Raw genomic sequence first — 27,933 nt, 5'->3', positions numbered from 1 at the left:
ATCAAATAAAATTACAGAATATAATAATATGATATAATTGTATGATAATAACTGTTAATAATGGTATTGCAGGTGATATTGTTCGAAACACGGTGGTACACATAGACCAACATCGCAAATCCGGTATTAGTATCACGATTCGCTCCTCCTGTCATTTTTTGAACATACGAGACACTTTCGCAACGTGTTCTTTCGTTTTGTATTTTCATTTGTGTAAAGTGAAGGAAAGTGTCTTCCCGTAAGACGACGTGGATTGGTTTCTCTTGATTCATTTAAAATGTTATTGTTATTTTCCTCTAGATAATGATTTAAAAGTTGCTGAATTAACTGTAGGTGAAATTTTGCTATTGATATTTGTTTGCCAATTTTTTATTTATATAAGCAATAAGCGTTCCAAACGCATATATCTATTAAATGAAAAAATATTTTTTGTACCACTTCATATTTTTGCATTGTGAATAAATGGTGCTGATAACCCTGTCCGTTTTGTTCACAGTTCCCATTATTCGATTATAATCGACAATACACTTTGGTTTTTTTACCATTTCTTGTATGCGATAGTGACATTTCGTGTCAACAAATTCTTTATTATGGAAAGTGAACAACATATAGACTTTCTTTTTGTCACGCCATTTAATTGCTAATGAAAGATTTGAGAAGCGAAAATTCGCATCACCCGTTTTTTATTTATTTTAGATAATTAGCATGCCCTTTTCTTTACTGTCTTTTCCTTATTGTTTCACAAGCATTAATTCCATTTTTATGTAGAAGGATAAAATGAGCTGGACTTGTGTATCAATTATTCACATACAATGTATGGCCTTTATGTAAATAAGGTTTTACTACTTGCATGACTATAACCCCCGATTTGTCAATACTTTCACTTTCGCAGGTTGCAAAACTCAATGCTCTATTATAAATTATAAAATCTTGTACAAATCCGGATTGGGTATCGCATAAAATAAACGATTTGATCCCAAATCTATCTCTTTTAGAGGGAATGTGTTGTTTAAACGACAAACTTCCCTTATACAAAAGTAAACTCTCATCGATATATAAATTTTCGAAAGGATAAAATATCTTTCGAAAACTTTTTCTAAACATATCGCAAATTTCCCGTATTTTGTATAATTTGTCAGTATTTGCAATCACTTTATTAGTATTAAAATGTAAAATTTTTAACAAATATAAAAATCGATCTCTACTCATGACCTCCAAAAATTTTGTTCGATAGTTCGTCGTTGGACCAGTATTCATAATGTGACAATTTTTTATTTCGCCACATTAATAATTTTATGGCAAGAAAGCAATAAATTTCTGGGAGAAAAGCGTTTCGGAAATTTATCATATTAGCATCTTCATCAATTCTACTCCGATAATCGTTTGTCGTGCTAACAATGAAACTTATAAAATTTTCGGAGCAGAATAATTTGAAAAAGAAACTCAAACTGATGCCGAATAATCAATTGATGTTTTTATCCCCAAATAATTGCAATGAAATTTATGAATATCCAGTCGGAATAATTCGATAGTCCATGTAATTTCTCTACTATCTTTTCCAGATTCAGTTGAATTGTCTTCTTCAGATTCGGATGTATCGAATGTATTTTCTCGAATTCTTTTATTATTTGCCTTATGTCAAATTTAAATTTATTTGTTCATCTTCTGATAACTCTGAATAATTCTGATCTATATTAACCTATCTTACTTTTCATCATTTTAAAGGGTAGGATAAAATCTGTTAAAAAATACTAAATCTAAATAAAGATAAACAAATTTAAAAAATAACAAAGTATATGTGTCTGTTGTTGGATACAAAGCGAATTATCTTTCTTCAATAGGCACTAACTTTATTCGTTGCAAACATTTGAATGAGTGCAACCAAATTGATTTGGCGACTTTCATGATTGAGCAATCTTGTGAGAAACAAAAGACTGATGCTATAGTTCCAAGGAAAAATATTCGACATGCAATAACTCCAATCGCTTATATGTACATTACGCGTCATTTTATGCAAAGCGATTATAGTCGTCCATGGTATGTCAGTGGCCTCGCTCTCCCTCCCCCCTCTCTTCCTCTCTCTCTCTTCCTCTCCCTCCTTCTCTCTCTCTCTCTCCCCCCCTCTCTCCTTTACTAGTTTAAATAAAACAGCAAACAATGAAAATAGCTTGAACAAAAATGATGGTAGTTTCTTAGGGAAAAATTACCAACATACAAAGTAAGATTTCTTTATCAATATGTGTATGTGTGTATAATACTTGCGAGCTTATTCTGGTTAGAAATCTGAAAGATCATCTTTTTTTGATTTCATGGAGTATTTTCTCACTATTTGATTCGTCATGTCTACACTGAATTTAATGTTATTGTAAAATCTGGTCGTTTCAGATATACGTCTTTCACTTTTTCCACTTTATATAATTTTATGCTTTGAGCTTAGTAGAAATACTGTTTGTGTTAAAATGATCAAACTAAACATGAAATCTAACATTCAATAGTTTTCGACAATGCTAAATCTTGCGCGTATTTGTTGCTACTTAATTGGGAAACGAACTATGCTCGATAGATGCTTATGACGTTCGATTATGACTCTGTGGGAGGGCTACTATAAATGAAAACGTATCAGTTTCAAATACCCTGTCATAAATATACTGCATTACGTCACGATTGTTGATATCACTCAAAATATTTTTCAACAAACAACTACGATAATATACAGCAATAAATTATTTTACTTCAAATAACTAAAAACATATTTTTTGATAAAAAAAAAATTACATTAGATGTAAATTATAATGAAAGTCAAATGCGATGTAGATAAAAAATTCTGCCAGAAAGTTTAAAAAGGATCGTTTGATTCGTCGTGATAAATTCAATGTTAACTTCTCTTTTTTTTTCGCAAATTTTGAAGGACAATGTATGAAATTGTTTCTTCGCCAAAAATGTCGAAAATAGCATTTACACCAACAATAATTCTAGCAATTCGATGAACAATGTTTCATTTTAAAGATGAAGGTTTAAGTAAGAACTCCTTTTTTTGGAATTTTTAGGAAAGCTTTTCTTATAGATAAATAAAAAAAATTTTCAAAAAATATTTTTAAATCATCAGTAGCGATAGATTATAACAAAAATATGAGTAGAATTGACATGGGCGATCAAATGTTGAGTAAATTTCATACCATATTAAGATGTGCGTTTGTTTTGAACTGTCGTATCGATCGATCGTATTTACTCTCCGTGATCTCGTTTACTTGTATCAATAGAAGTGATATTCAAATTCTTTGAAATCAATAGAATTCATATTCACAACAATATAAATGTGGCGGTCTTAATTCCTGCTAATATTGAATGTCCTAACGACGAGTTTCATACTCCTTATACTAATAACCAACAACAAATGATTCAACAATGGAATATAAAATTAATGATACAAACATCTTATATATCTTAACTAAAACAGAAAATAAAACTAATGAAGAATGAAATACTCGAGAACAAATAAAAAAATAAAAACTGGAAATGTCTACCTCAACGTCAGAATTAAAAACTAAATTAGTAAGAATACAATCCAAGTCAAAGTAGCTTGATGACCATCAAAATGAAAATAGATATATAGTGCTATAAAATTCATATTCAGAGACAGAAAATGATATAACTATCAACATATCTCAAGTACCACTGTTTTATATCGAAGCTCCTAATATTGATCCGCTAATAGATATATTAAAAAAACTAATAAATCTTAAGGAATTTATTCTTAAGCAGTTCAGAGATGAACAAATTATATTACAAGTATACTCTACCGACACTTATAGAACAATAATTAAAACTCTCTAGAAGCAACGATGCAAACTACTATACTTTTAAAACAAAAACAGAAAGGAAATTCAAAGTGATAATAAAAGGATTGCATTCTACATTAAATATTGAGTATATTAAAACTGACTTGCAGGAAAAAGGACATATACTAAGTAAGATTTTACTAAAAGTGGCACATCAATTCTGATACCAATGTTTCTAATAGAAATTGAACAAGCTATAAATAATGAAGACATATACAACATATCGGCTTTATGTAATACACTAATTAAAACTGAACTACCAAAATCAAACAGACAACATTCCACAATATACCAAATGTCAAAGATGTGGATATACTAAGAATTAATGCAACAAAGAACCTAAATGTGCCAAATATGCAGGAACCCAACTTTCTCATAACTGCCCACTGGGCAAAAATATTGAAAAAATTAGCTGCTTGAATTATGGTAACAGTTATTCAGCCAACTATAAAGGCTGTATTATAAAAAAGCAACTCCAAAAAAAACTTCCACAAAAAAAAACAATTAATTGGAAATAGAAATACACAAAACAAAATTGCTCTACAAGTAAACATAGCTATTCAAAACACGATTAACATACAAACACAGACATTAACAACAAACTATAAATCACACAAAGCTAGGTGATAATCAAACAGAAGATTCAAATGAGAAGATTCAATTTTGTTAAATTGGAAACACTAATAGAAAATCTGACACACTAAACGACAATAATACTAAATCTATTAACAAAATTAATTACATTTTAAGAATCAAATCAAGCAAAATTGAAATGATAGAGTGGAATTATAACGAATTACAAAATAGACTATTAAAGATAATTCTAAATCAACTAGACAAACATTGTTGCAATATCAGAAACATATAGAATAGAAAAATCACATATAAAGATTCCATACTACATTTACTATAGTACTCCGCATCAGAGCAGTAAGGCACGCGATAGTCGGGAATATTCATCAAACATTTGTCAAACTAATTAATAAACTCTTATCAAACAGAATACAAGCTCAACACAAAAAACGAGCAACTACAGTCAATGTCACTTGAAATGATCATGAATCAACATCTCAGATGCTCACCAAAGGCATCAAATAACTGTAGAGGAATACAAAAATTTTTTCAAATCTTATGCAGTGAGTTTACTATTATGGGAGACCTCAAAGCAAAACATGACTTTTGGGACTTCATAATAACCAATTCCAAAAGTAATAAGCTTTTTTCAATATATAATAAAAAATCAATTAAGAGTTTACTCATTGGGAAAACCAATGTAATGGTCAATTGATTTAAACAGGACTCCTATTTTAGATATTGCTATCACTAATACAAATTTAAACATACAAATGAAAAGACTACTTGAAGTAACTTCTGATTACACACCCATAATCTTTGAAATCGATCAAAGAGCATTCAAAAATGTACAAATAACACTAACGAATAGTACTATTAACTTGATAGCATATAGGGACTACATAAACAACAGAGACTAGAATATTACATTCTACTAAAAAATAGATAAGATATAGAAATAACAGCAGAAATATTAACTACTACATTTCAACTGTTACAAACAAACTGCAGCATATATTACAACAAAACATAAATTATATGAGCTAAGAACAAACAAATATCACAGTACAGAGTAATAAAAAAGAAGAAAAGAGTAAAGAAACTATGACAAAGTAGAAAATGGCCACAATATAAAATTATAATAAACAAAATCACCATCAAAATTAAACATGGAATCAATAAAACAAATAATACTAATTTCACGAACTATAATAAAAATTTGAACTCTTCTATCTGTTTTTAACTATCAGGAACAAATTGTTATCATTTTATTGGGACGTCCTACCTCATCCTCCATACTCTTCGGATGTTGCACCGTGTGATTACTACTTATTTCTTTTATTAAGAAATTCTCTTTGCAATAAACAATTTAATACAATGACATAAAAATGCATCTAAAATAATATTTTTTGTAGGAAACCATAGAATTTCTGGAAAGATTCCATTATGCGGAGAGATGGAGAAAGGTAATAGAAAAAAATGGATCATACATCATTCAATAAAATAATATAAAACATAAAATGTTGTAGATCTATTATTGTCTTATAATACGAAAGAAACTTTTGGGACAACCTAATAACTACGTGATATAAACGCCTAAGCAGATAATAAAATTTGCCAAATGTTTTCATTGAAGAAATTGTAAAGATTATAAAAGTTTGAAAAAAAAAGAAAGAAAAAAATCTTTTTTGCAGAAATGTATGCCACTATCTATAACGTAGACCAATTCGGATACCACAAAATGCATATTGAAAGAATATTGTAGTACAAAGGAACTCCAAAAGATACAACTGTTATCGAGTCAGAGAGTAAGTACATTCTTGTACTCATTCGTACATAATACAACCATTTATTCAAATCAATGGAACTTTGCATTTTCCTGTCTTTATTTATTAGTAAGAAGTTAGTAAAATTTTCTCTAACAAGAAGCAATTATACAGAAAAACAACATTCATTTGAAATACTCATCATCTGGGAAATTGGACAAAAACTTGTTAAATATTGGTTCGAAGATGTATTCTTCCCAGAAGTTGAAAGATTATCGTCAAAATCTGCAATGCTAATTGCTTGATTTGGATTCAACTTCCTAGGAATGGAAAAAGAGCTAAATATAGCTAGGAGACAAATCCAATTATGAAAACATGTATTACAAATATATAGTCAACATGATATCTTAAAAAATTTTTTCCGGATTCTGGACTATCTCCTCCGAATGATGCAGAGTTTTCTAAGAGAGCTCCTTTATGAGACCACTGAAGAACCCCGCAGAAAAAATATCACCGGAGGATCCATTCAGGAATCTATCCTGGTCCTATGAAAAGTCTTCTATGGATGAAAACCTGCACATGGACATGCCAGAGGGATTTATTTAGTTGGCTACGCAGATAACATCGTCGTAGTAATAAATTGGTAAAAAAGATTAAAAATTATCAGAGAAATAAAGAAAAATCCAACAATAAGTGACCCAAAATTGGCTGTGTTTGGTTTAATCCTTTACACTCGGGTGTCTCCTCTGAGAGAACATCGAAAGTTTAGCATATCACTCAGAGGGGACATTAGAGTTGATTAGTGTTATGATGGATTAACTAACACTATCGCAACTTTTTGAAAAATGCATGTTTCTCTGGTGTTTTCTATTAAAATGGCATAAAAAAGCAAATTAAAAATGGTACAATTACCAAGATATATGAAAAAAATATCAGCCAGTATACAGAAGAGAACATGCAAAATGTATTCACGACTGTTTAAAGAGAATGATAAGAAGGATTTACATAGCAATTGTATGCGAGTATGTCTTGTACAATAAAATGAAATTTGATAAAATAAACAAGCATTCCCAAAATTGGAGAAAGAGATTTTCGAAGCTGAACTCAGTACATATTGAAGCATCGAGCAGTATAGATAGATCCCTGCATTAATAAGACAGAAAATCAGAAAAGCAATATTCTTTTGGTATACATATATCGTTTTGTAATTTCGTAATTTACAATTAAAGATTTCTAACCTATTTATTTATCCATTTTTTTTTTTATTAGAGTAATGACAAAATGACCAAACACGACTAAGTTTCATGATATAAATAGTAGTGAAAACGAATTTCAGATAAATATTTATACAGATAGGTTAGAAAAAATATATATTAATCTACAAGAAAATAATAATAGTAATAGCGATATCATCCAATCAAGAAAACGAAGAAATAGTTAAATAATAGATTGTAATAGCAATAATAATGGTGCAGAAAAATTTTTTCAAAACTTATCATACTGTAGAAAATTATAAGGAATAAAATTTTGATTTTTTTGCAAAAAATATGTTCCTCAATATCTATAAATTTATATAAATCAAATATTATTATAATTCATTAAGCTATACTATATAATATGATGCGAATCTTAGGTCCACCTTTTCGCGACAATGTACCACCGAATTACTGATAACGTTCGAAATGGCTCCGAATGCAAAATGTTAAAATACTTTAATAAAACAGTATCTGCCAAAATATGTAGGAGAATTTGAAAAAGGAAGGCTATAATAATGAAGCCATTTGTTAACACTTTTCATGCAGAGCCGTTTTTGCTCGACTTTTCATTTAAGTTAATTGATATTTTGACTAAAGATTGATATATTATCATATAATATTTCATCAATCCAAAAATAATTTGCTTGTATATGGTAGTTATTGCATCGCATACCATCCCTGATACACGCTATAACCAGTTTCAGCTTTTTGATTAATAACAAGAATCTGTACCTGTTCAAATTTGTTCAGGAAAAAACGAGAAAAATAAAATATTTAACAAAAGAGGGAATAGGTGAATAACATAAGACATAACAATAGGAAATAACATTTTTTCTTTTTCATTTGTGGAAAACAAATTTTTTTTATTAACTTTCATTAGTTTATTCTTTTATCTTTTAATTTTTTGTATCGATTCAATTATCCAATTTTCTATTTTTATCCCTAATGACAGTCAATAGAGAAATGTAAGACTCAGTTCTAATATTATTTTTAGCGACATAGAACTTCTATATAGAAACGCTTGTGCAAATCTATATTATTATCTTTCAATGAAACAAGCAATACATCAATTACAAAACTATATATCGAAATGTTGCTGATAATTTATCAGACCAATGGATAAATACAAGTGGAAACCAACCTTTACTCATACCATTCATGGGTGCACTTGGAATAACATTATTCTTGGATTATTTGCATGAAGAAGAAAATTTTTACCTATTATTTATTAACGAAGAAATGTTCCAAGACATAGTAGAACAGACTTATACATACGTGATGCAAACATTGGCTCAGAAAACGATCACACAAACAAATGAATTCCCAGCAACAAAAGGCAATTAAAAAAACTTTTCAGGCTTCTCATTTAGATGGGATTAGTAAAATTACCCGAAAAACACTTATATTAGTCCAAAGATCCAACATTCGTTGAAAGCTTTCCTGGATCAGTAATTCCAAGAAATCGCATTAAAATACTGTTACGAATGCTGCGTTTTGTAAATGCAAATTTTGAAAATTGCCTATAAAATCAAACCAATTATTGAAAAACTAAAGAAAAATTATGCAAAATATTATAATCCAGTCAAAGTAATATGTATTGGGGAATCTATAATACCATTTCGCAACCACATCGTTTTTATATAAAACCTAAACGGCACCAATATAGTGTAAAGCTATTCAAATGAAGCTTCAAACTAGGATATACCTATAACTTTGAAATATACCGGGATAAATGATTTAGCAAGAAGAAAACTATTTCCACAGATGTTGCCACTTCACTTTGTAAAATATTGTTGATAAAGAACATACTTGATAATTGGTATACTAGCATAGATTTAGCAGAAGAATTTATTGTTAAAAACATACATATAATAGAAACGATTCGATCAAATCGTCATAAAATTTTCAAAGAAATAATGTAAAAAAATTACAACCAGGAGAAATATTTACAAAATAAAATAAAGTTATGAAATAAACGCGATGTTTTTCTATTATCTACCAAACATTCTACAAATATGGCTGGTGTTAAAAAAAAAAGAATATGATAACGTTTAATTGAAACTTTTTATTGATTATAATGAAGCCAAGAGTTCCATTGATATTTCTGACCAATTAACACTATACAGTAATCCATTACGTAAAACTTTAAAATAGTATAAAAAAGTATGATTTGAGCTTTTATTAAATACATCAGTTGTAAATACTTGAATATTATATAATACTCAGCAACATAAATCTATATCAATATAAAATTCAGAAGACAAGTTATTTATTCACCTCACTGTTAGGATGAAAACAACGATTTATCCGTTCAAATTACGACAAACGCTACAAAACGTCATGAAATTAAAAAATAGAAGGGCAAAGTTAGAAAACATTGCACTTCTTGTTATAAACAAAATATAAAACATTTGATATTGAAGTAGCAAGATAAAAAATTATGAGAATAGTAACGTTTTACATCCGAACAAGCTCTTTTATGCATTCCTTGTTTTAACAAAGTGAATCATATGTAATTATTAAATATTGTAAATATAATAATTAAACAAAATTATTTGTTCTATATTACATATTTTATAATACCTCATTCTTTTGATGAAAATATATTCTACAGTTTTAAAGTTATTATAAAATATATTTTTTTAGCGAATTAAATAAATACAGCACTACTGGTGGGAAAGTTCAACTCAACATGATAAACTATTTCAAACCATATGTAGAAACTTGGTTTGGTGTATAAATATTGTAGATGGATGCCTTATTAATTAACTGAAAAAATGTACATGGTCGAGTCATTGTTTGCACATCTCTGCTTACTCGAAATAAAAACGAACCTTAGATCGGATGATGACCAGTGATAAAAAGTAGATTACATATGAGAACATTGTAAGAAAAAGAGCGTACTGTGATTCCAGATCTTTTCCCTTCACTTCGAAATCGAGCTCGAACTTCAATAAGAGAATGTTGTATATATGATGGGATATCAAAAGGCTAATACACTGTGAACTGCTGAAATCCAAGGGAAATACGTTTTTACAGGATATAAGAGTCCCACACATAGAAAAGCAAGCCAACTCCTGGAGGGTGCATAATGCATTTTCCTTCTCAAAAAATAGGGAAAAAAACCATATCGCTCTGATAGACATCGACATTTTGCAACAACACAATAATATAACAATCGAATCCCTGATTCATTATCAATTTTTAACTGAAAAATTTAAGGATATAATTAAGAATGCTTGGTTTAAAACTGATTATGCTGTCGAAAAAGACAATGCTATTTTTGAAATATCACATTCCGCTAAAAGATGTTGCCAAGTTATGAATATTTAGTTTGTCTTGCTGGTCTAAGTATGAAAGAGACAGTATTTGCTCATTGTAATCATTGTGAAAATTATTATTGCTTCTATCACTTTTTTAAATTTTTTAATTGAAAAAATTGTTATGATTTTTTGACTATTATCATTTATTATGATTAATTTTTTCTTATTATTTTTTATTAATTTATTATGATTTATTTATTATAATTTATTTTTATATAATAAAATAAAATAAAGGTTTTGTCATTCTCTTTTCTTCACTTTTCTTCTTTCTTTCTTTTTATCTCATATGATCTCTCGAGGTCAGACCAGCTTTTGATAATACTCATAATTTACATTTTCAATCTAGATTAAAAAGTCTGCGATTTTATCATCAATTGAATATTATTTCTTAGAAGCAAACTGGATTCTAAGACAAAGAAACTGCTGTTCATGGATTATAATAACGAATTCTCCAACTAACACATCTATGATTCATTCAGGAGAACCATTACTGCATTCCATGAGAGAAAAACGGAAGTATTCATTCAACACCAAATACAGTCAGCTAGAACATACTGACTTGATGTCCTCAATGAAAAAGATCCCAGTGGATTCATACCATCCATCATAGATAACAACGAGAATCTAAATGAGCAGCAGTCGACTTTAGGGTTTCAACTTTACGACAAATCCATTTTGCGGTCACCAGTCAAGTACAAAACCATTATTGCTGAATTTTATGAACTCTCAATATTCCAGGAAGCAGTAACTAGTCCAGACTCTACAGAATGAAGCAGGACCAACAAGGGGCTGATCGGAGAAAAGCAATGTGGTCAATAGTGCCCTCTATTGAAAAGAACATTCATCCGATTGACTCAAAATGCAAAGAACTACAGATCAATGGACCATTGTATGAATGGATTCATGTTAGAGAATTCGTATAAAGAGTTGGTCTGGATTACTTCAAAACGTTCTCATTATTAGGTATAATTCTCTGCAAATATTGCTATCCATAGCCACACATGAAAATCTCAAAATGGTTCAATTTGATCATTCTTGTGTGGCGAACTTGAGAATGAAATTTTCATGAAGGTTCCAGATGGTCTAAAGGTCAGTATTACTAATACTCGAAAATTTGTAAGTTAATCTTTTCAGAAACTTGTTACAATATATGTCGTACAGCACACACTTAGACATTGCTTCATTAAAACAACAAAATTTCTCAGACTTTCTCAAGTATTACAATTTTATAATCTATAACTCCAATTACTGTATATACATAAGTAGGATAAGCGATAAGAACATTAACTTATGTTTATTTGTAAATAATGGATTAATTGTAGCCAGGGTAAGAACAGTTCTTGAAGCAATGATCGAAATTCTCTTTAAGTCTTTTAAAATCAATCTTGGCTACTATATTAGGATACAAATTGATAGGACAAAAGAAATGATGTTCTTGTATCGAAGTGTTTACATCCAGTAGATTCTACAAAAATTCAATATAAATAACTGCATGCCGGCTAGCACTCCTATAGCTTAACATAGTTCATTGGTGCAAAAGAAGCGTTAGTAAATGCAAAAACACCGTTTCAAGAGGTGATCCTTAATGTTTCTGCCGACTATCACAAAATATAATTGTTGTTTGCTGAGTTAGTAAATATTTGAATAACTTCAAGTCTAGTCATTAGTAGGCCATAAAGCAAATATTTGGATATTTAACCCTTTGTACTCCTAGCACTTTTATATACCAGCAAATCCAGCAGTTTTTATAGTGAAATAAAAGCTTTGGAAATAAAAGACATTGTTTTGAATTCAAACGTTACAAATGCTTATAAATTTACTTATTTTTATTTATTTTAAAAATATGCCTCATTCTAATGTAAATAAAACTTAAATTTTACATTTTGTTATTCACCACATAATATGTTTGAAAATAGTTTCTGGGTCATATTCTTGGCTTATTTCAAAAAGTATCGCAGCATTCACTTGTATGGCGTCTTCCACCTTTTTCTTTTTCTCCATATTAAGGATAAAAGGTCAGAATTCATCATTCACATCATGCCACATCTGCCACATAGAGTTACTAGAGTTACTTATTTATTTTAACCTTAGGATACGTTTTGCATAGTTGTTTGTTTCTTCTATAATTTCATATACCATTTGCTTTATGAAAAACAATTTGAAATATTATATGAGGTAATAATACTTATGATCCAATTACTCTTGGCCACACTCTAAAAGTAACTTTTTCTGGTATTTTCTCGTTTTCAGTTATATTGTACTATTTATCTTCATCCTTTAATAATTCAAAATCAAATTCTTCTTCACTTTCACTCAGTTCTAACTTTTTATCATGACTTTCTTCTTTCTCTATTTTTTATCAGTAAAAATAACCAAAGAAAAATTTGCATTCAAGATTACAAAAGTAGCACATTTTAAATACACATATGTATTGCCCAATAGCCAATGATATTGCATGATTCCCCAAATGGAGTATGTGACGAGTATATAGCACTAAACAAATCCAACGAAATGCAAAACAAAGAGCTTTTTTTGATTTATTTACAGCGATGCCGACTACGCGGGCGGTATTTCCACACGCAGATCAACTTAGCATCTTTATATTAATCAACAAATCAGTATCCTAATCCTCGTAAGCTGTGAAGTGTCAGGCGTAGTGTGATCGAAGCTACGACATCAGCAGTCAAAAATATAATCTGATTGAAAAACCTGACAGAAGATATTGGATATCTGTACGTTGGTGCAATAAAAATTGTCATATATAAGATAACTAGAATGCAATTAAATTAATCAACAGCCTAGAATTTCTCAAACGCACGAAACATATAAATGTCACTTCATTACTTTTTAGGGTAAAATTCAAAAACAAAAAGATCGATGTATTGTCCATCAATTAAACAATTAGCAAACGCATTTACTAAAACTTTACCTAAAAATTATTTACAAAAGTACCTTGTTATCACACACGTGCGCACCCTCAGCAATTCACAATATTATCTACTAAGGGCTGTATAGCATTATTGAGAATATTTATCCTTAGGATAACGTTGAACTCTCACTAAGAAAATCTCATTTAGATAAAAAAAAATATATCGTCACCATTGTCCGAGCTTAGACATTGTTAATCAATCGTGTGATCCTCAATAATGTGCCGAGCCGGACTATAAATGAAATTAGACTCCTAGATAAAGTGGACTACAAGTTTATCTGGAATCTACTTTTAAGATATCAATTCGACGTTCATGAATCAATACGGTCACCAGAACAAAAGGCATCATTTCTTCTCTTTCCATGTCCTTTTTTATTTGAACTCCTCTCTCTCTCTCTCTCTCTCTCTCTCTCTCTTTTCCTTTTCTAATTTCAATATCATCTTCGCGGATAATTAGAGAAATCATCAAATAGTCGATCTACACATTTCGAGCTAAAAACAGTAACACAACCGAGTCTTAATGACATCACCGATCATCCTTCATTCGAAGTTAGCCAGCACAATTAATGATACACATGGCTCCTATGCTACCTCGTTACATACTGACAAACGCAACCAATTCATCAACTTTACTACTGAATGGACGACATACATTTATTGTGAAGGAGGCCACCCGGGACGTGCTGGCTCGTATAATATCTCGCCAAATATTGGCAAACGTAATTAAATCATCCATTCTATTACTGAATGAACGGGCCCCGAAAAACCCAAAACTCCTACCGACGAACAGTTTCGCCGTGATCGACGCAATGACGAATCTAAATTATCCTTTATAAAAAGGGTTTCTTTACGAAAATCGTCAAAAAGAAAGAAACACTCAGCCGAAGAAATGAGATCTTTGGCTGTCTTCGACCACATCCTTTCGTCGATTATCTCTTTCGGAGCAACTCTCTGAAGTTCGAAGGCCGGACAGTCAAGAATGCGATGCTGGATCGTGTTCTCCTTACCATAATCGCGTCTTTCATTTGTGACTAGACTCAACGACGTGAGTTTGAATCACTGTATTTTGTGAGAATTGCGTGAAATTTGGAGAGACGAAACGGACATTCATTCTGTCCGTGACGTCCGGAAAGAAAGCAAAAGTCATTCTGCCTTTGCACGATTCTTCTCATCTCGATTACCAAAACACTATAACTTCCTCCTTAATTCTGTTCTCCGATATGCAATTCCTTTCTTGACTTCTCGCGTCGCGATTTACCGTTTCTTTTCCGTCTCGGGATTTCTATAATGTTACCGATGCTTAAAAGTTGAAAATCGATCGGAAATTCGTCGACAACGAATGAATCATAAAAACTCGGTTTATGCCGTACGATACGCGGATATGAGGGGGCTTATAATTGCAATGTATTAATTCACAAGTATCTTTATCTTTCATGAATTTTACAAAATTCTTCAAAGAAATTGCACTCTCCCATTAATTTACGGAACGCGGCGAGAAATGTTTTGCGAAGAATAATCAACAAATTCCAAACCTTTTTCGTGCTATTATTCTTTTTTTTGAGTCTACAACTCTAACACCTAGGAAGAAACGGGGATATCCTTTATGCAAATTAACTACTACAGTGAGAGAAGCGCGACGTAACACGTAATTTATTGTATTTAAAATACTTTGTTCAACATCCAATAATCATTCATTCTTCTTCCGTTGTCTATAATTTCATTATAACAAGTAGAAAATCTTTATATTTCATCTTTTTATCATTATAAAAATTATAAATTCTGACAGCATTGAATAGACTGCAATTGATGAGATATAATACCACTTTCTTTGATCATTTAATTGTTTTTTTCAATATTGAATAGTATGAGAGATAATGATCTGTGATCTTGCGCCGTTCATTAGATTATATTCTACAATACATTCAACCATTTCAAATTTATAAATTATGAAAAACATCCATATTTCTCTTTTATCTCTCCAAATGTACAACAAAATATCACTTTTCCGTTCGAAAATACTTTCTCCTTTTTTTAATTTAAACTGCTTTGTTTCAAACATCTTGACAATCTATTAGCGTAGATTATTTTATTGTATAACAGAAATTCAGCAATATTCAAAATATTATAATTATCCATATAAAGATGGTGCCAATTTCCGAAATATGGTGTAAGAATTGTTGTTACAATATTTTACAGGTTTTGCTTTGACAATAAATTTCTATATTATATATATAACTAGTTTGACTCACCGATTATACTCGTACAAGTATTTTATATTTGGTGAGCTTTCGTGGATTGTTTGTTTTAAATTTCAATTTTTCATGCCAAGAGATCATGGTTTCATCCAAAGATAAGTTTTGATGAAGAGTATAAACAATTAAAAATTTTTCTATTAGATAACTATAAACAAATTCTGTATTCTAAAGTCTATCATTATCTTTATTCATTTTCATGAAAATTGTTGTCATTAAAATGTAAATATTTTATAATTTGATTAAATCTATTCTTGCTCATTAATTTTGAAATGATAGATGTTGCCAAATATGAATCCACGGACTAGTATTCTTTTATTTTTTCTCTTCACTTTCAGATTCAAGAATCTCAATTTCATCCTTGCTTTGACACAATCTTCATTAATGTTGACCATTCTTTGTAGCAACTCATGATCTCTTTTTGAATTACTCATGATAACTAAAGAGTGATTCTTTAGAATATAGTATAACTAGTACTTTTTCCTAATTCTTTAATAATATTACTAATACTCATAATAATATGATATTTTCTTCTAAACATCTATTTATTTGCACTTTCTGAAACTTTTTGTAGAACATTTATACACTTTGACCGCAATTCAACGACTGCAGTTCGTTCTTTATTCTTAGGTCTATCTATCAATATTTCGTCCACACTTTAAATATATATGATAGATAAGCACACGTGACAAATCTATTTGTTTCCTTTATTCCAGTGAACTGCGACGTGTTGATATTGGCTTCAATGCTATTGAAAAATATTCACGTTGAATTATGATTTTTATTTAGAATCTACATTTATTTTTTAAACGATCGGAATTGGATACATGATCATCACTAAAATACAGCATTTATAAAAGTAATAAATAACAATCTTTGCTGATTACTTCACCAAAAATATCGCTTTTCGATAGTTTATTTCTGCTCTAGTATTCTGCTAACGATACCCTTTTGTTTCTGATCAGAAAAGAGATAACGATGAAGCAAAATAATTCATTTAGCTATGTACCAGCTATTATTTTATTGTTGTTCTTCTGTCGTCAATAGTTGTTTGTTTTTTTAGCAATATATTTTATCAATTTTTTGCTAACAAATAATTGAAAATCTATAATTTTCCATGAATAACATATGCCTACTTGAATTCCTGCATTAATGTGGATGAATTTTAATGTGCATTAAAGTGATGAATTTTACGATTGAATTTTGCCATTGTTCCTATAATATTTGATTTGATTGAAGTACGACCTCACTTTTTACTCAATTACCTTTAATTTCTTCAGACTCTGAGGTACTTAGCACCTTTACTCATCTTCTATTTTTGTACTCGATTCGCTTTCATTGCAGTTATACAAATCAATTTCTAATTTATCAAATGTGTTCGTCACTTGCAACTTTCTTGAAACCATTTTGAGAAAAGCAAAACCTGAATTCTTTATATACGAAATGAAAAGCAAATTGATACTTGTAAGAAATGAGGATACTTTTAGACAATAGACGGACGTACCAATACAAAGATCCTCTGAAATTCTTGTTCTTAAAGTTTGCTCTATTCGCGTTAATTGTCTATTCCTTTATACCACCTAACAGTAATGAAAAATAATAGAGGTAGAACAAATATGATTCAAATTGTGTGGATTTCTTTTGTCAAATAATTTGCGCGACGGTCATAAGAGGCGCTGCTATTTAAAAACAAAGTCGCAAATATTGCCGGCTTTAGCCGACGTATGTCTCACGATATGTTATATCATATATGTCGGATATATCCGGCGTTAGAAACGAAAAAGAAACACATCGTTAGATTCAAACTACCAAGCCAAAATATGACATACCGCAATCCTACCACTGTCAAACATAGGATCACAAAAAATTACTGTAACAGACCCTTAGTTTGTGTAGAATATATAGGCAATCATTCTACAACATCATGTTCACAGCAAAGCAAAATTGAAAACGTTAAGTGTAGTAATTGTCATAGGAAATATCTTGCTGTACAATCCGTGAACAGTTACAACTGAAATTCTTTCCTATCTTAAGGAAAAGAAACGAACGATCTCCTTTGGAAATAAACAATAATTATTTGACATACAATTCGATATATGCATCAACAATTAGGCATGTTTAATCATTATATGCAAACAATAGAACCTACGCATAAGGAAAAATAGAACATAATATCTATAAAATCATAATCAATCTGTTGATATACATCCTAGGTACCGAAGTAACAAAAAAAAGAAAAAAGAAAATGCATAATTAAAACAGCTACTACTCCAACCGATCAAAAACACAAAACTCATTATCAACATGTTAGCAACACAAAGTACATTGTTACAGCATAAACACATGAATTAACTACGAACTTCAGTTAAAATTGTCAATAATAACAAATAATGAATTGTACAATCAAAATAGCAATATGGAATAGCAACAGGCTATAACAGAGACTGCAAAGTCAATTTATTTCCTACTCTGATGATACTGATTATAGCAATTTCAGAAACTTATTTTACAATAAAAAATCACATTAAAATACGTCATATATAATACTAACCATTCCAGAGGAAAACACATAGGAGCACCGCCGTTATTATTAAAATAGGTGTAGGTTTATAGTAGCCTAAACTGACAAAAGTGTGACCGATACCTAGAAAAAAAAGCAACAAACATTAAGATTATTCATCATCTTTCACTCGAAATGTGTTTGACTTCAGCGATAGATATGGACAAAATATGAACTACGAATATTTTGTTTATATATATTATATATATTCCTACAATTTGGAAGGTTAGCCGGGATCGGATCGTATTAAATCAAAATGACATGATTAAAGTAAATATTCGTGTTGTCCAAGAAGTGTGGTGCAAGTTATACAGGAAAAAAATTCGTTGTGAATGGTATTGTTTTGTACAGTGCACATTAGGCAAATAGCCACAAGTAGTTTTATATTGCACAGTGCATTCAAGATGTTAAACAATGCAGCCTTCAAAGAAGAATTCTGTTCCATCACCAAATCTATGGCAACGGAAGAACTTGGACACAAACTGCAAGGGCTTGATTTGTCAATATACAAAGGTCCAAGGTGGTATTAGTTAATAAACTAAAGAAAGCTATACACAATACAGATAAAGCATAAGATGGCGAGGAGTCATCAATACACACTGATGATCGTGATGATCGAGACAGTGATCATAAAAAGAATCTTGACACGCTATTTAAAGACAAATTAAAGGCGAAATTTTGTGTTTTAGATATAAAATTGACCAGCAAGAAGGCAGAATTGGCGAGGAGACTGAAAGCAGTCATGATAGCGATAAAGATGACGATAACAGCGACACTAAAGACGAAGAAAAAAAGCAAGATGCAAGAATTACAAGATGAAACAACATGAGAAATCGTGAAAATTCTTGGATTTTCTCGTAGCATAATGACTTTTAGAGATGTCAAAGATGCACTTGAAATTTACAGTGGCGACAAAGGTTCGAAGAACTGTAAAAACGTGCACATAATTAAAAATGGAGAAAGTTACTAAGAGATGCAGCAAAATTATTCATTATTTTTGAATGTCACGCGAAGACATTGGCTAAACAAAAAAGAAAACTTATCAAAGAATTTTCGGTAAATAGTTAATGTAAAAAAGACGGTAAATAGTAAGCAAGCTCATGAACACTTCAGCAAAATGAAAAAGAAGCACGATGAATCATATCAGGCGTATATATATTATGTATTAGAAATGGCCAATTACGCGGAAATTGAATTACGTTAAAATTCAGTATACAGGATAATACCTGAACTAATGGTACAACCGCGAAGATTATTATTCTACGTGAAAAAAAAAATAAATGAGGAATAAATAATTTAATGAAGAATGTTTTCATACGGGGCACCGTTTTCGAGAAAAACCACTTTAAAGGGTCACAAGGTACACATGCATTCAATCACGTTTCCACTTGACAGATTTCGCTGTAGACGATACCTGCTCGAATTTATATTTGTAAACATTGCTAATGTCATGACTTATTGCTTGTCCGTCCTATTATCTTAACAGTATCGAATCTCAGTTTCTGTCAATCTATCAATATGACTATATACAGAAATCGAGAATATACTGACATGATACTTACATTAGGTGTATGTGGTGGTAATGCTTCTACTGCAGCTAATTATTATCAGGTACGACATCCAAATCGCCAGGCGAGTCATTCAAAGAGCAAAACGAGTGCTAGAAGAACACGGATCTTTTGATTTACTTTGTAGACATCGAGGTCGCTTTCAATAAAGAACCATGCGTGTGGAAAAAATATTCTAGGACACAAAATAAACTGACGATAAATGTAAAGAATCTTTTTTTGCGACACAACGTTAGTGTTACAACGATTATCCGTGTATTGCATGAACAGGAAATGTATCCTTATCACTTCACTAGAGTATAAGAACTCCAACACCGCAATTACATTCCGCGAATGGCATTTTGTCATTGGATGCCTCAATAAAATATGCATGATCCACAATTTTTATTGAAAATTTGGTGAACAGATGAAGCAAGATTTACTAAAGACGGAGTAATTAATTTATGTAATTTGCATACATGGGCATTTGGAAATTTTCATATTATTGTTGAAACGCACTTCTAATGAGATGAATGTTTGGAGTGGTATAGTTGGATGAAAAAATTTTATTCCTTATTTTTGACTTATCTTTTTCATGTAGAATCATAATCTTTGCAGTTATACCACCAGTTTGGGTACACCTTGTGAAATCGAGGGCATTCAGACAACGAAACAAATAAGTCAATATTATACAAGATTTATCCGAAAAATATCCGACCTTGTGCTATAGCAAGAAAAAGCTGATGTGATCAATGACGACGATATCCCCTTTAAAATATTTTGGAAGCTACATCCTTCTTCCAGCGATCCTCCCACTTTCGAAAACACACTTTGTATTCAGCTTTCGGAATAACTAACAGCCGTTTCATCGCGTTTCTTTTTATTTTCTCCAGGTCATTGAATCTTTTTAAAAGGATTTTTCAATGTAAAAAACAGCCAGAAGTCGCAAGGAGCAAGATCAAGACTGTATGTGAAGGCTGATAAAGCCGAACAATGCCGTATTTCAGAAGAAATTGCCGGATAAATTGCATTGTTCGATGCATTCAGTTGATTTGTTCGATGCGTTTAGTCATCATAAAATACGACACACACGAAATTCAACGTTTACTCAACAGCGTACTGTTGTCGACCGAAGACTCGAAGCATCGTGCTGCCTGGCAGAGGCACTCATGAAGGTCCTCTCTGAATGATGAATACCCGGTTTTAACAATAGCACATCCAGATATAAGGTTAGAGTACAAAGCCGGATACTTTTCGGACAAACCTCGTATAGTGCCTCTACAATAAAATAACTAACAATCAGGGTCAAAAAAGTAAAGAAGTAAGGCTCATTTAGGCTCGATAAGATTAAAGGTTTTGCCCGGACAAAATATCAAAGGTCCAAAATGTTTTAAATACGAGTTCGGTCACGTATCGGCAAAGTGTCTGAAAATCGCCAGTGCTAACAAAGAAAAAATAGGAAAAACAAGTGTGATTTGTTAAAATCTGGTGACAAAAAGATCTACAAAAAAGTGAAAATTTTTAATAAAAAAATAACGTCCATGCTAGATGGAGGCAGCGATCTACATATAGTGCAATTCAGTTTTTATATACAGCTCGAAGCCCCGTTTCTCAATTGTCCCCTTTGGCGAAGTAAGTGCTGCAAATCGCACTTTGAGACATTTTCAAGCAAAAATGAAAATCAATAATTAAACATTTATTTTCAAGTTTGATATTGTGCTTGATGATTTTCTAAGACATGATGTGTTGATTTCAGATACTTATTTAGGAAGAAAATACACAACGTTTGTAGATCTTAATAGACATAACGAATTTTTAAAGGTGCCATTTGGACTGTGCAATTTACCAGCTGTATTTCAGAGACACATGCAAACAATTTTTCGTTCGCTAATAAAGAGTACGATGGAATTACTTTATCTACGACGATTTGATAATCTCTTCAAGAAACGAACGGGAACAGATGCAAAAATTAAATTGTATTATCCCTGAACTTTTGTAAAAACTTAAAAAAATAGATTTATAGCGGTAGAATATTACAATACCAAACAGCTTCAATAAAATAATACCCAGAAATAAAACACTACTTCAGGTCATAGACAAATTGTCTTTAATATCAATATCGATATGCTGTGCTCAATTATTTAACAAATAGAAAGAATTATGGAAAAAAACATCTTTGTGGACATCTAAAAGCGACAACAACAAGTCATTCTGAGATAGTATCGAATTCTAGCCTGACAGCACGGTAATTCACGCCAACATTCGTAACGTTCAACATATAATTATACAAGCGAAGCATTTAAAAAAAAAAAAAAAAAATGTAGAAAAAACCATCTCTTACAAATTGACACAAAGTAATTACAAAAGATTTTGCTGAAAAATATCTCCACTGGAAAAAAAGTGTATTCGTATTATTAATATAGTTCTGTTCGTTAAACGGTTACATTGATTTAACGAGTGGTTGCGCTAGTGTGGGTGTAACAATATTTACATTTTACATATCCTATACATTAAATATGTCCTCTAAAGTATCTATATAGAATTGCAAGTTCGTATCTTGTACATGAAAGAAATTGAAGAAGAAAGTATAAACATGGACTGACATTACTTATGTACTTTCTGAGTATTCAAACTGATCAAAATAATAGAACACGTAATGTTTTCCATTATTATGTATTCTGTGTTCTATCAGCAGTTATTAGAAATAGACGTGTAAATCTTTCATTTATCTAGAACATTTATGTCATTAATGTTGAAATGGGTTGAGGATAACAATTAGATAAAGTGAGATTTAGATAAAAGAACCGAATCTTGTTATTACAGTCACAAAATTAAATTATCACAAAAATTGCGAAGTTATTAAATAGATCTCGTGCTACAATAGAACTAACAGGCCATATTACGTATAGCTTCCAATTATAATGGAAGTGCAAAAAGAATTATTGGAAAAGCAGATGTTTCAGCTAACGCAAGAGCTGTGCAACATATTCTCTAAAGCAGTAAACAAATTAAACAAAAAGAAACTAAAAGGAAAATCTCCTTTAAGTGAATAACATAAGGAAGTTTAAATTTTGTTTAAAATTTGTTCGTGATCATGTTTTATAGAAAAAGAAGTGGAGAAATGCGATATTTAGTGACGAAAAGAAATTTATTTTGAACAGTCTTGATGGCTGGAATTACTATTTCCACAATCTAAGGAAAGAAGAATAATATTTAAACCATCAAATGAATGGTAGTAGTGTTATAATGTAGGTCGGTATTGGATATCAAGGAAAAACTGACAAAATTTTTTTCAAGTCATATAAACATCGAAAAATATATTAACACATTGACTGTCAACTATTGACTTATTTCAATAGTTTGTTTACTCGCCATATTTGTGCAGTTACGATGAAATTTGTACTATATCAGTGTAAATATGAATAGATAGTCTCAGGGAGAACATAAAATCAAGGTTGACTTACATGAACAGAAAATTTATTAATAAATGAACAGAAAATGTAATCATACAAAGTTTATTCAAAATCAACAAGCAAAAGAATATTTTATTATTTGTAATAATTTTTAAAATAATCTTCCGCGCAAAGGCTTCTTGATAGATTGGACAGAAATAATGCGTTTCTCTGCATTTTTCAGCTTTGGTACAAATTCGACATGGCATGTTTTTTTTCGGTAGGTGAGGTATTGTAAATAATGAATCTTTTTGCAATCTAATTTTTTTTGAAACTGGTTGAATATCTTTTCCAATCAAACGCGTCGACGAATGCTTCTCTTTATAAGTAAAAAAAAACTTTATAGAAAAAGTTGCTTTTTAAAAAGATTTGTATATACATATATATATATGTATATGTATATATATATATATATATATATATATATATATATATATATATATATCCTTATAATATGTAATGCAACCTTTTTGGGCCATCTAATAGTCTTTCTTAGTAGTACGATAGCATTTGATCTGATCGGTCAATGCTAAACATTCCTTGATTGTAATCTTGAATTATATTTGGTTTCATCGAAAGTTTTCCATTATGATTGAACATCTCTACCATTTTAACATGCATGTTTGAACTGGTAAGGACTTCTTGTTTGTCTCTCCATTTACATACAGTAACAGGACCACTACCAAATAAACTGCCCTTTTTTCAGTTTTTGATTTACCACATTTCTGGGATTCCTCTTTCTGTTATTTCGTAGAGTTCCACACATATAAGTTTTTCGTGTAGTCAATTCAATTTCGTCAATACTGAATTATAATTCAACAAAATTATAAAAATTATCCATGTATACTGTAAAATATTTTTATCTGGCACATAGTTTTGGTACATAATATTAGTATAGGTTGCACCTTGTATAATCTGTTGGAAAATGGTATTGAATTATCAAGTGAAAATAACGCACTAACAATTGGAATTTATTTCGATTCATACCAATTTTTGCCAAAACATTACATTATACAATTTGCTTGTATTCTTTTGATTGTAAGTAATGTTCTATTGAAGAAAAAGGGCAAGCACCTTTTTGTAATAGAAGTCGAATGAAAACTTTCATTTCCTGACGTCTTTTCACTGTGATTCGTTCTTAGATTTTTTTTATTTGTTTATGTTTTGACCACAATAATACAAAAAATTCTTCCGAAAAAAGTAAGTCCATCAGCGTTTTCACTGTAAGATTTGTTGTATCCAATTTCAAACCAATATGTTCTCGGAAAATAAATAGTTCCAGATTTTGTTAATTTTCTTTTTTTGTTTCTGTATTTTTCTACAAATTATCGTTCGTATTTGATGTGGTTGCTTGAGAAGCATCGTGATTGCCTTTAGATTCGAGAATAATCTTATCTTCAAGTTCGGAGACGATTTAGTCATTACTGTCCTCACTTGAATCCTCAAAAGGTACATAATCGCTACTGTCGTTCAGAATGTTGAAAAGTACTGTGGCAGTCAACGTATTAAATTAATAGACGATCAGTTAAACACGCGATTCATATTACGGGCAGTACGTTTATTTTTCAACGAGATAATGCATACCGTAAAGTGTGTTAAACCTTATTTTAATTCTAAAAATGTGACATCTCAAAGGGTCGGTTCGGTCACCCGAGCTTAATATTATTGAAAATATATAAGCAGATTTAAAGAAGCGTTTATGAGAATGGAAAACAATACAAAAGTGTCATAGAATTAAAATAAAATATTATTACAAATTGAAGTCTTTTAAGACAAAAATGTATTAAAAAATTATTTAAATTAATTCCTAATCATTTATTAGATGTTATACAGTGAAAAGGTGGTTTCACTATATATTAATTTGGAATTCAAAAAATATTTCCGTTTAAATAATTGTATATTTTTAATAACGTTTTATCATTTTGTCCGACTAAATTAATACATGTCTATATCATTTTCTCTAATTTCTTTTATGTACAAGATACAAATTTGCAATTTTATATGCACTCTTTGGAGGACATTCTAATATGTAGAATGAGTGAAATGTACACATATTCTATTGTTATATGAAATATACAAATACATTAATCATCCTATCATTTTGTTCAACACTGTACTGTAGTTGATTCTTTGTGTTAGTAACAAAAACTTCCACAAAAAAATTAGTGTTAATAAAATACTAACTAAAATCGCAAATGTCTTGTAGTTTTATCACCGAGTGTGTATATCTTTATATTAATGTAAACGAATTTTGTAGTCCAGAATTTTAAAGAAAAAATGAGTGAAGAAAAACTGAATATATTTTATAAAACTTTAAAAAATGTTTACATTGATTCAAATACATAACATTATATTATTGCCAATGAAATGATATATAAAAATAAACATTATATGCAATCTTTCAAGACCCTGTAATATTTATTTTCATTTCTTATATTCTAGAAAATAACAAATTGGTTGTACTAGTTCTGCAGCACTCAGAACTTGGTCGTTTACGAACATCTACACTTACATCATTATAAAAGTTATTGTTCATTAGTGCTAATCTTTATTAACCCTTAATGGATGGGTTGTTTTTCTCTGTTTCTGAGCATTTTTTAAGAGAATTAAATAAACATGTGTGTATTTTAAAGCGTTGCAGTTTTATTAAATCAACACTATTTTTGATAAAATTTTACAAAATTATTTATTTGCATGTCTAGTATTTCTTACGAGTGTGATATTTTATAAAATATATAGCTTTGTGAAGTGGAAGCTGACAGAATTGACATGTATATTTTATTTCACTTCTTTTGTTTTTTTTTGAGCTGCAGACTGAAAGACTTTTGAAGATATTTTTTTTTTTGCTTTCTCAATAATTTGCTTAAGAATATATTGCTTCATGTTTTCTGACAATCTATCTCATAGATCTATTTTTAGAGTTCTCATAGTTCCACATAAAAATAAATTAAATTCGGATATAATTGGCAGTCTCTTCGAAATCAAAATCATTTACTTATTGATTGGTAACCCAGGTCCTTACTACTTCTTTTAGAAATTTATCGTGTTATATATATGTTTGTGTTTAATTTCTTATAAATTATTAATGCATTGAAGAGAGGACAATTAAATAGAATGCAATTAAGACCACTCTCTTCGACTATTTTTTAGTTTTTCTCATTATGTCGCAATATAGAAGAAGTATTGATCAGTCCTATATATCCCTTTCATATATTTCTTATACTCGTTAATGCAATTTGTTTTAACAATATCTTTTCCATCTTTAGTCTTTTTATAACAACTATCATGCTGGCATCATGAATTTAGGATATCATAAAGACTTCCTTCTTATCTTTCAATACTTGTAACAAGATATCATCCTTTCGCAATTATATATTTTCATCTCTTTTTAAATTCTTTGATTCTTTTTTCAGTTCTAAAAAAAAGACTGTAATTTACATAAATAGTTCTAACTTTCCTTGTAAGAAAGCGTTCTGCTATCTATACACTATTATAGAAGTTATCTTGATACAAATGGTGCCAAACGTCTAGACAAGGATCCAACAAAATAAATATGGTATTTTAGAGTATCTTTCTTTGAGCCAAGTAAATTTCAAAATTAATTATATAACCAGTTTTACTCTTATAAAACATTCTAACAAAGTAGGCCGTATTTGTAGGATTTATCAGGGTTATAAATTTTAAAACGAAGTTTTTCTCTCCTTGGAATTACTCCTTCATCTATTCAGATCTCTTGATTTGGTTTACAAATACTTTTAAAGTTTTCAAGAAAGTAATTTTGTTCCAGTTTATAAAATCTAAGGTAATTTTCATTTAAGAATATGTTATCACTAAAATGCCAAAATTGCAAGATTTGTATAAATCAATTTCCATTCATAAATTTTGAAAAAATAGACATTTCTCCCAAAGAATCAGTTAATCGGTAATCTTTTAAATTCTTTTTCACCGTATGATCCATCAAAATTATAATTCCCATAAATTTTTTCATTTTATCACTTGTAATAACAGTTTTTCTAGATTTAGAGAAGCACTGGTATTTGTATTTGTTTTGTTTATAATACAAATTACTTTGCTCTGCCATCATTACAAACAAATTGTCTCATACAAATAATCCAACGCACTGAGAAATACATTTTGCATTACTAGGTATTTTTTGTATATCACAAGCCAAGAAAAGGTTCTAAGGACATTAGTTTGTCTCGAGGTAGCTACTCACCTATATACAAGTCGCTACTTTCAAATTCACTTTCTGAAGACAATAACTTCCGTACAATTTCTTTTCTAGGAGCTACAATTTCACTGCCATTACTAGTATTATCACTTTTTTCATCACAATTTTCTGATTCATTATCATTTCCTACATCGGATAACTTATCTACATAAATTTCTGTATAGATTTCCGCATCTTTCACAGAAAACATTTTCGTGCTTGCCAT

At 30.1% G+C, this 27,933-nt stretch overlaps 1 protein-coding gene and 1 long non-coding RNA gene across 12 annotated transcripts in view; one reads left to right on the top strand and one right to left on the bottom strand.

The window, feature by feature from the left end:
* The window catches only part of LOC127071395 (uncharacterized), a 27,344-nt gene extending 2,555 nt beyond the window's left edge, over nt 1-24,789 (top strand). The window contains exons 2-3 of one of the 4 annotated variants that reach the window (XR_007785000.1): nt 73-6,220; nt 6,353-24,789. This is a non-coding gene — a long non-coding RNA (uncharacterized LOC127071395). Of the gene's footprint in view, nt 1-72 lie in introns of all 4 variants that reach the window. The other 3 variants (XR_007785003.1, XR_007785001.1, XR_007785002.1) reach the window with 3 other exon arrangements.
* LOC127071392 (uncharacterized) lies at nt 6,609-27,933 on the bottom strand. 8 transcript variants are annotated; one of them, XR_007784992.1, is made up of 4 exons: nt 27,714-27,858; nt 20,061-20,158; nt 18,490-18,582; nt 6,609-6,751 (listed from the first exon to the last, which is right to left on the bottom strand). XR_007784992.1 is itself a non-coding variant. In XM_051010644.1 (3 exons), exons 1-3 carry the CDS (start codon nt 27,931-27,933, stop codon nt 6,738-6,740), a joined length of 327 nt encoding a protein of 108 aa, XP_050866601.1. In that variant the 3' UTR covers nt 6,609-6,737. The 8 variants fall into 8 exon arrangements, 4 of the variants coding, with proteins under 4 accessions (XP_050866601.1, XP_050866602.1, XP_050866600.1 ...); XR_007784991.1 differs by lacking the exon at nt 6,609-6,751 and adding an exon at nt 16,553-16,686; XR_007784994.1 differs by lacking the exon at nt 6,609-6,751 and adding an exon at nt 16,553-16,686 and having other exon boundaries at nt 20,061-20,241; nt 27,714-27,836.

This window comes from Vespula vulgaris, chromosome 21 (genome assembly GCF_905475345.1).
Source record: "Vespula vulgaris chromosome 21, iyVesVulg1.1, whole genome shotgun sequence".
Classification (NCBI taxonomy): domain Eukaryota; kingdom Metazoa; phylum Arthropoda; class Insecta; order Hymenoptera; family Vespidae; genus Vespula; species Vespula vulgaris.
Note: the sequence above shows the minus strand (reverse complement) of the source record. Positions and strands in the feature narration are given on the sequence as shown.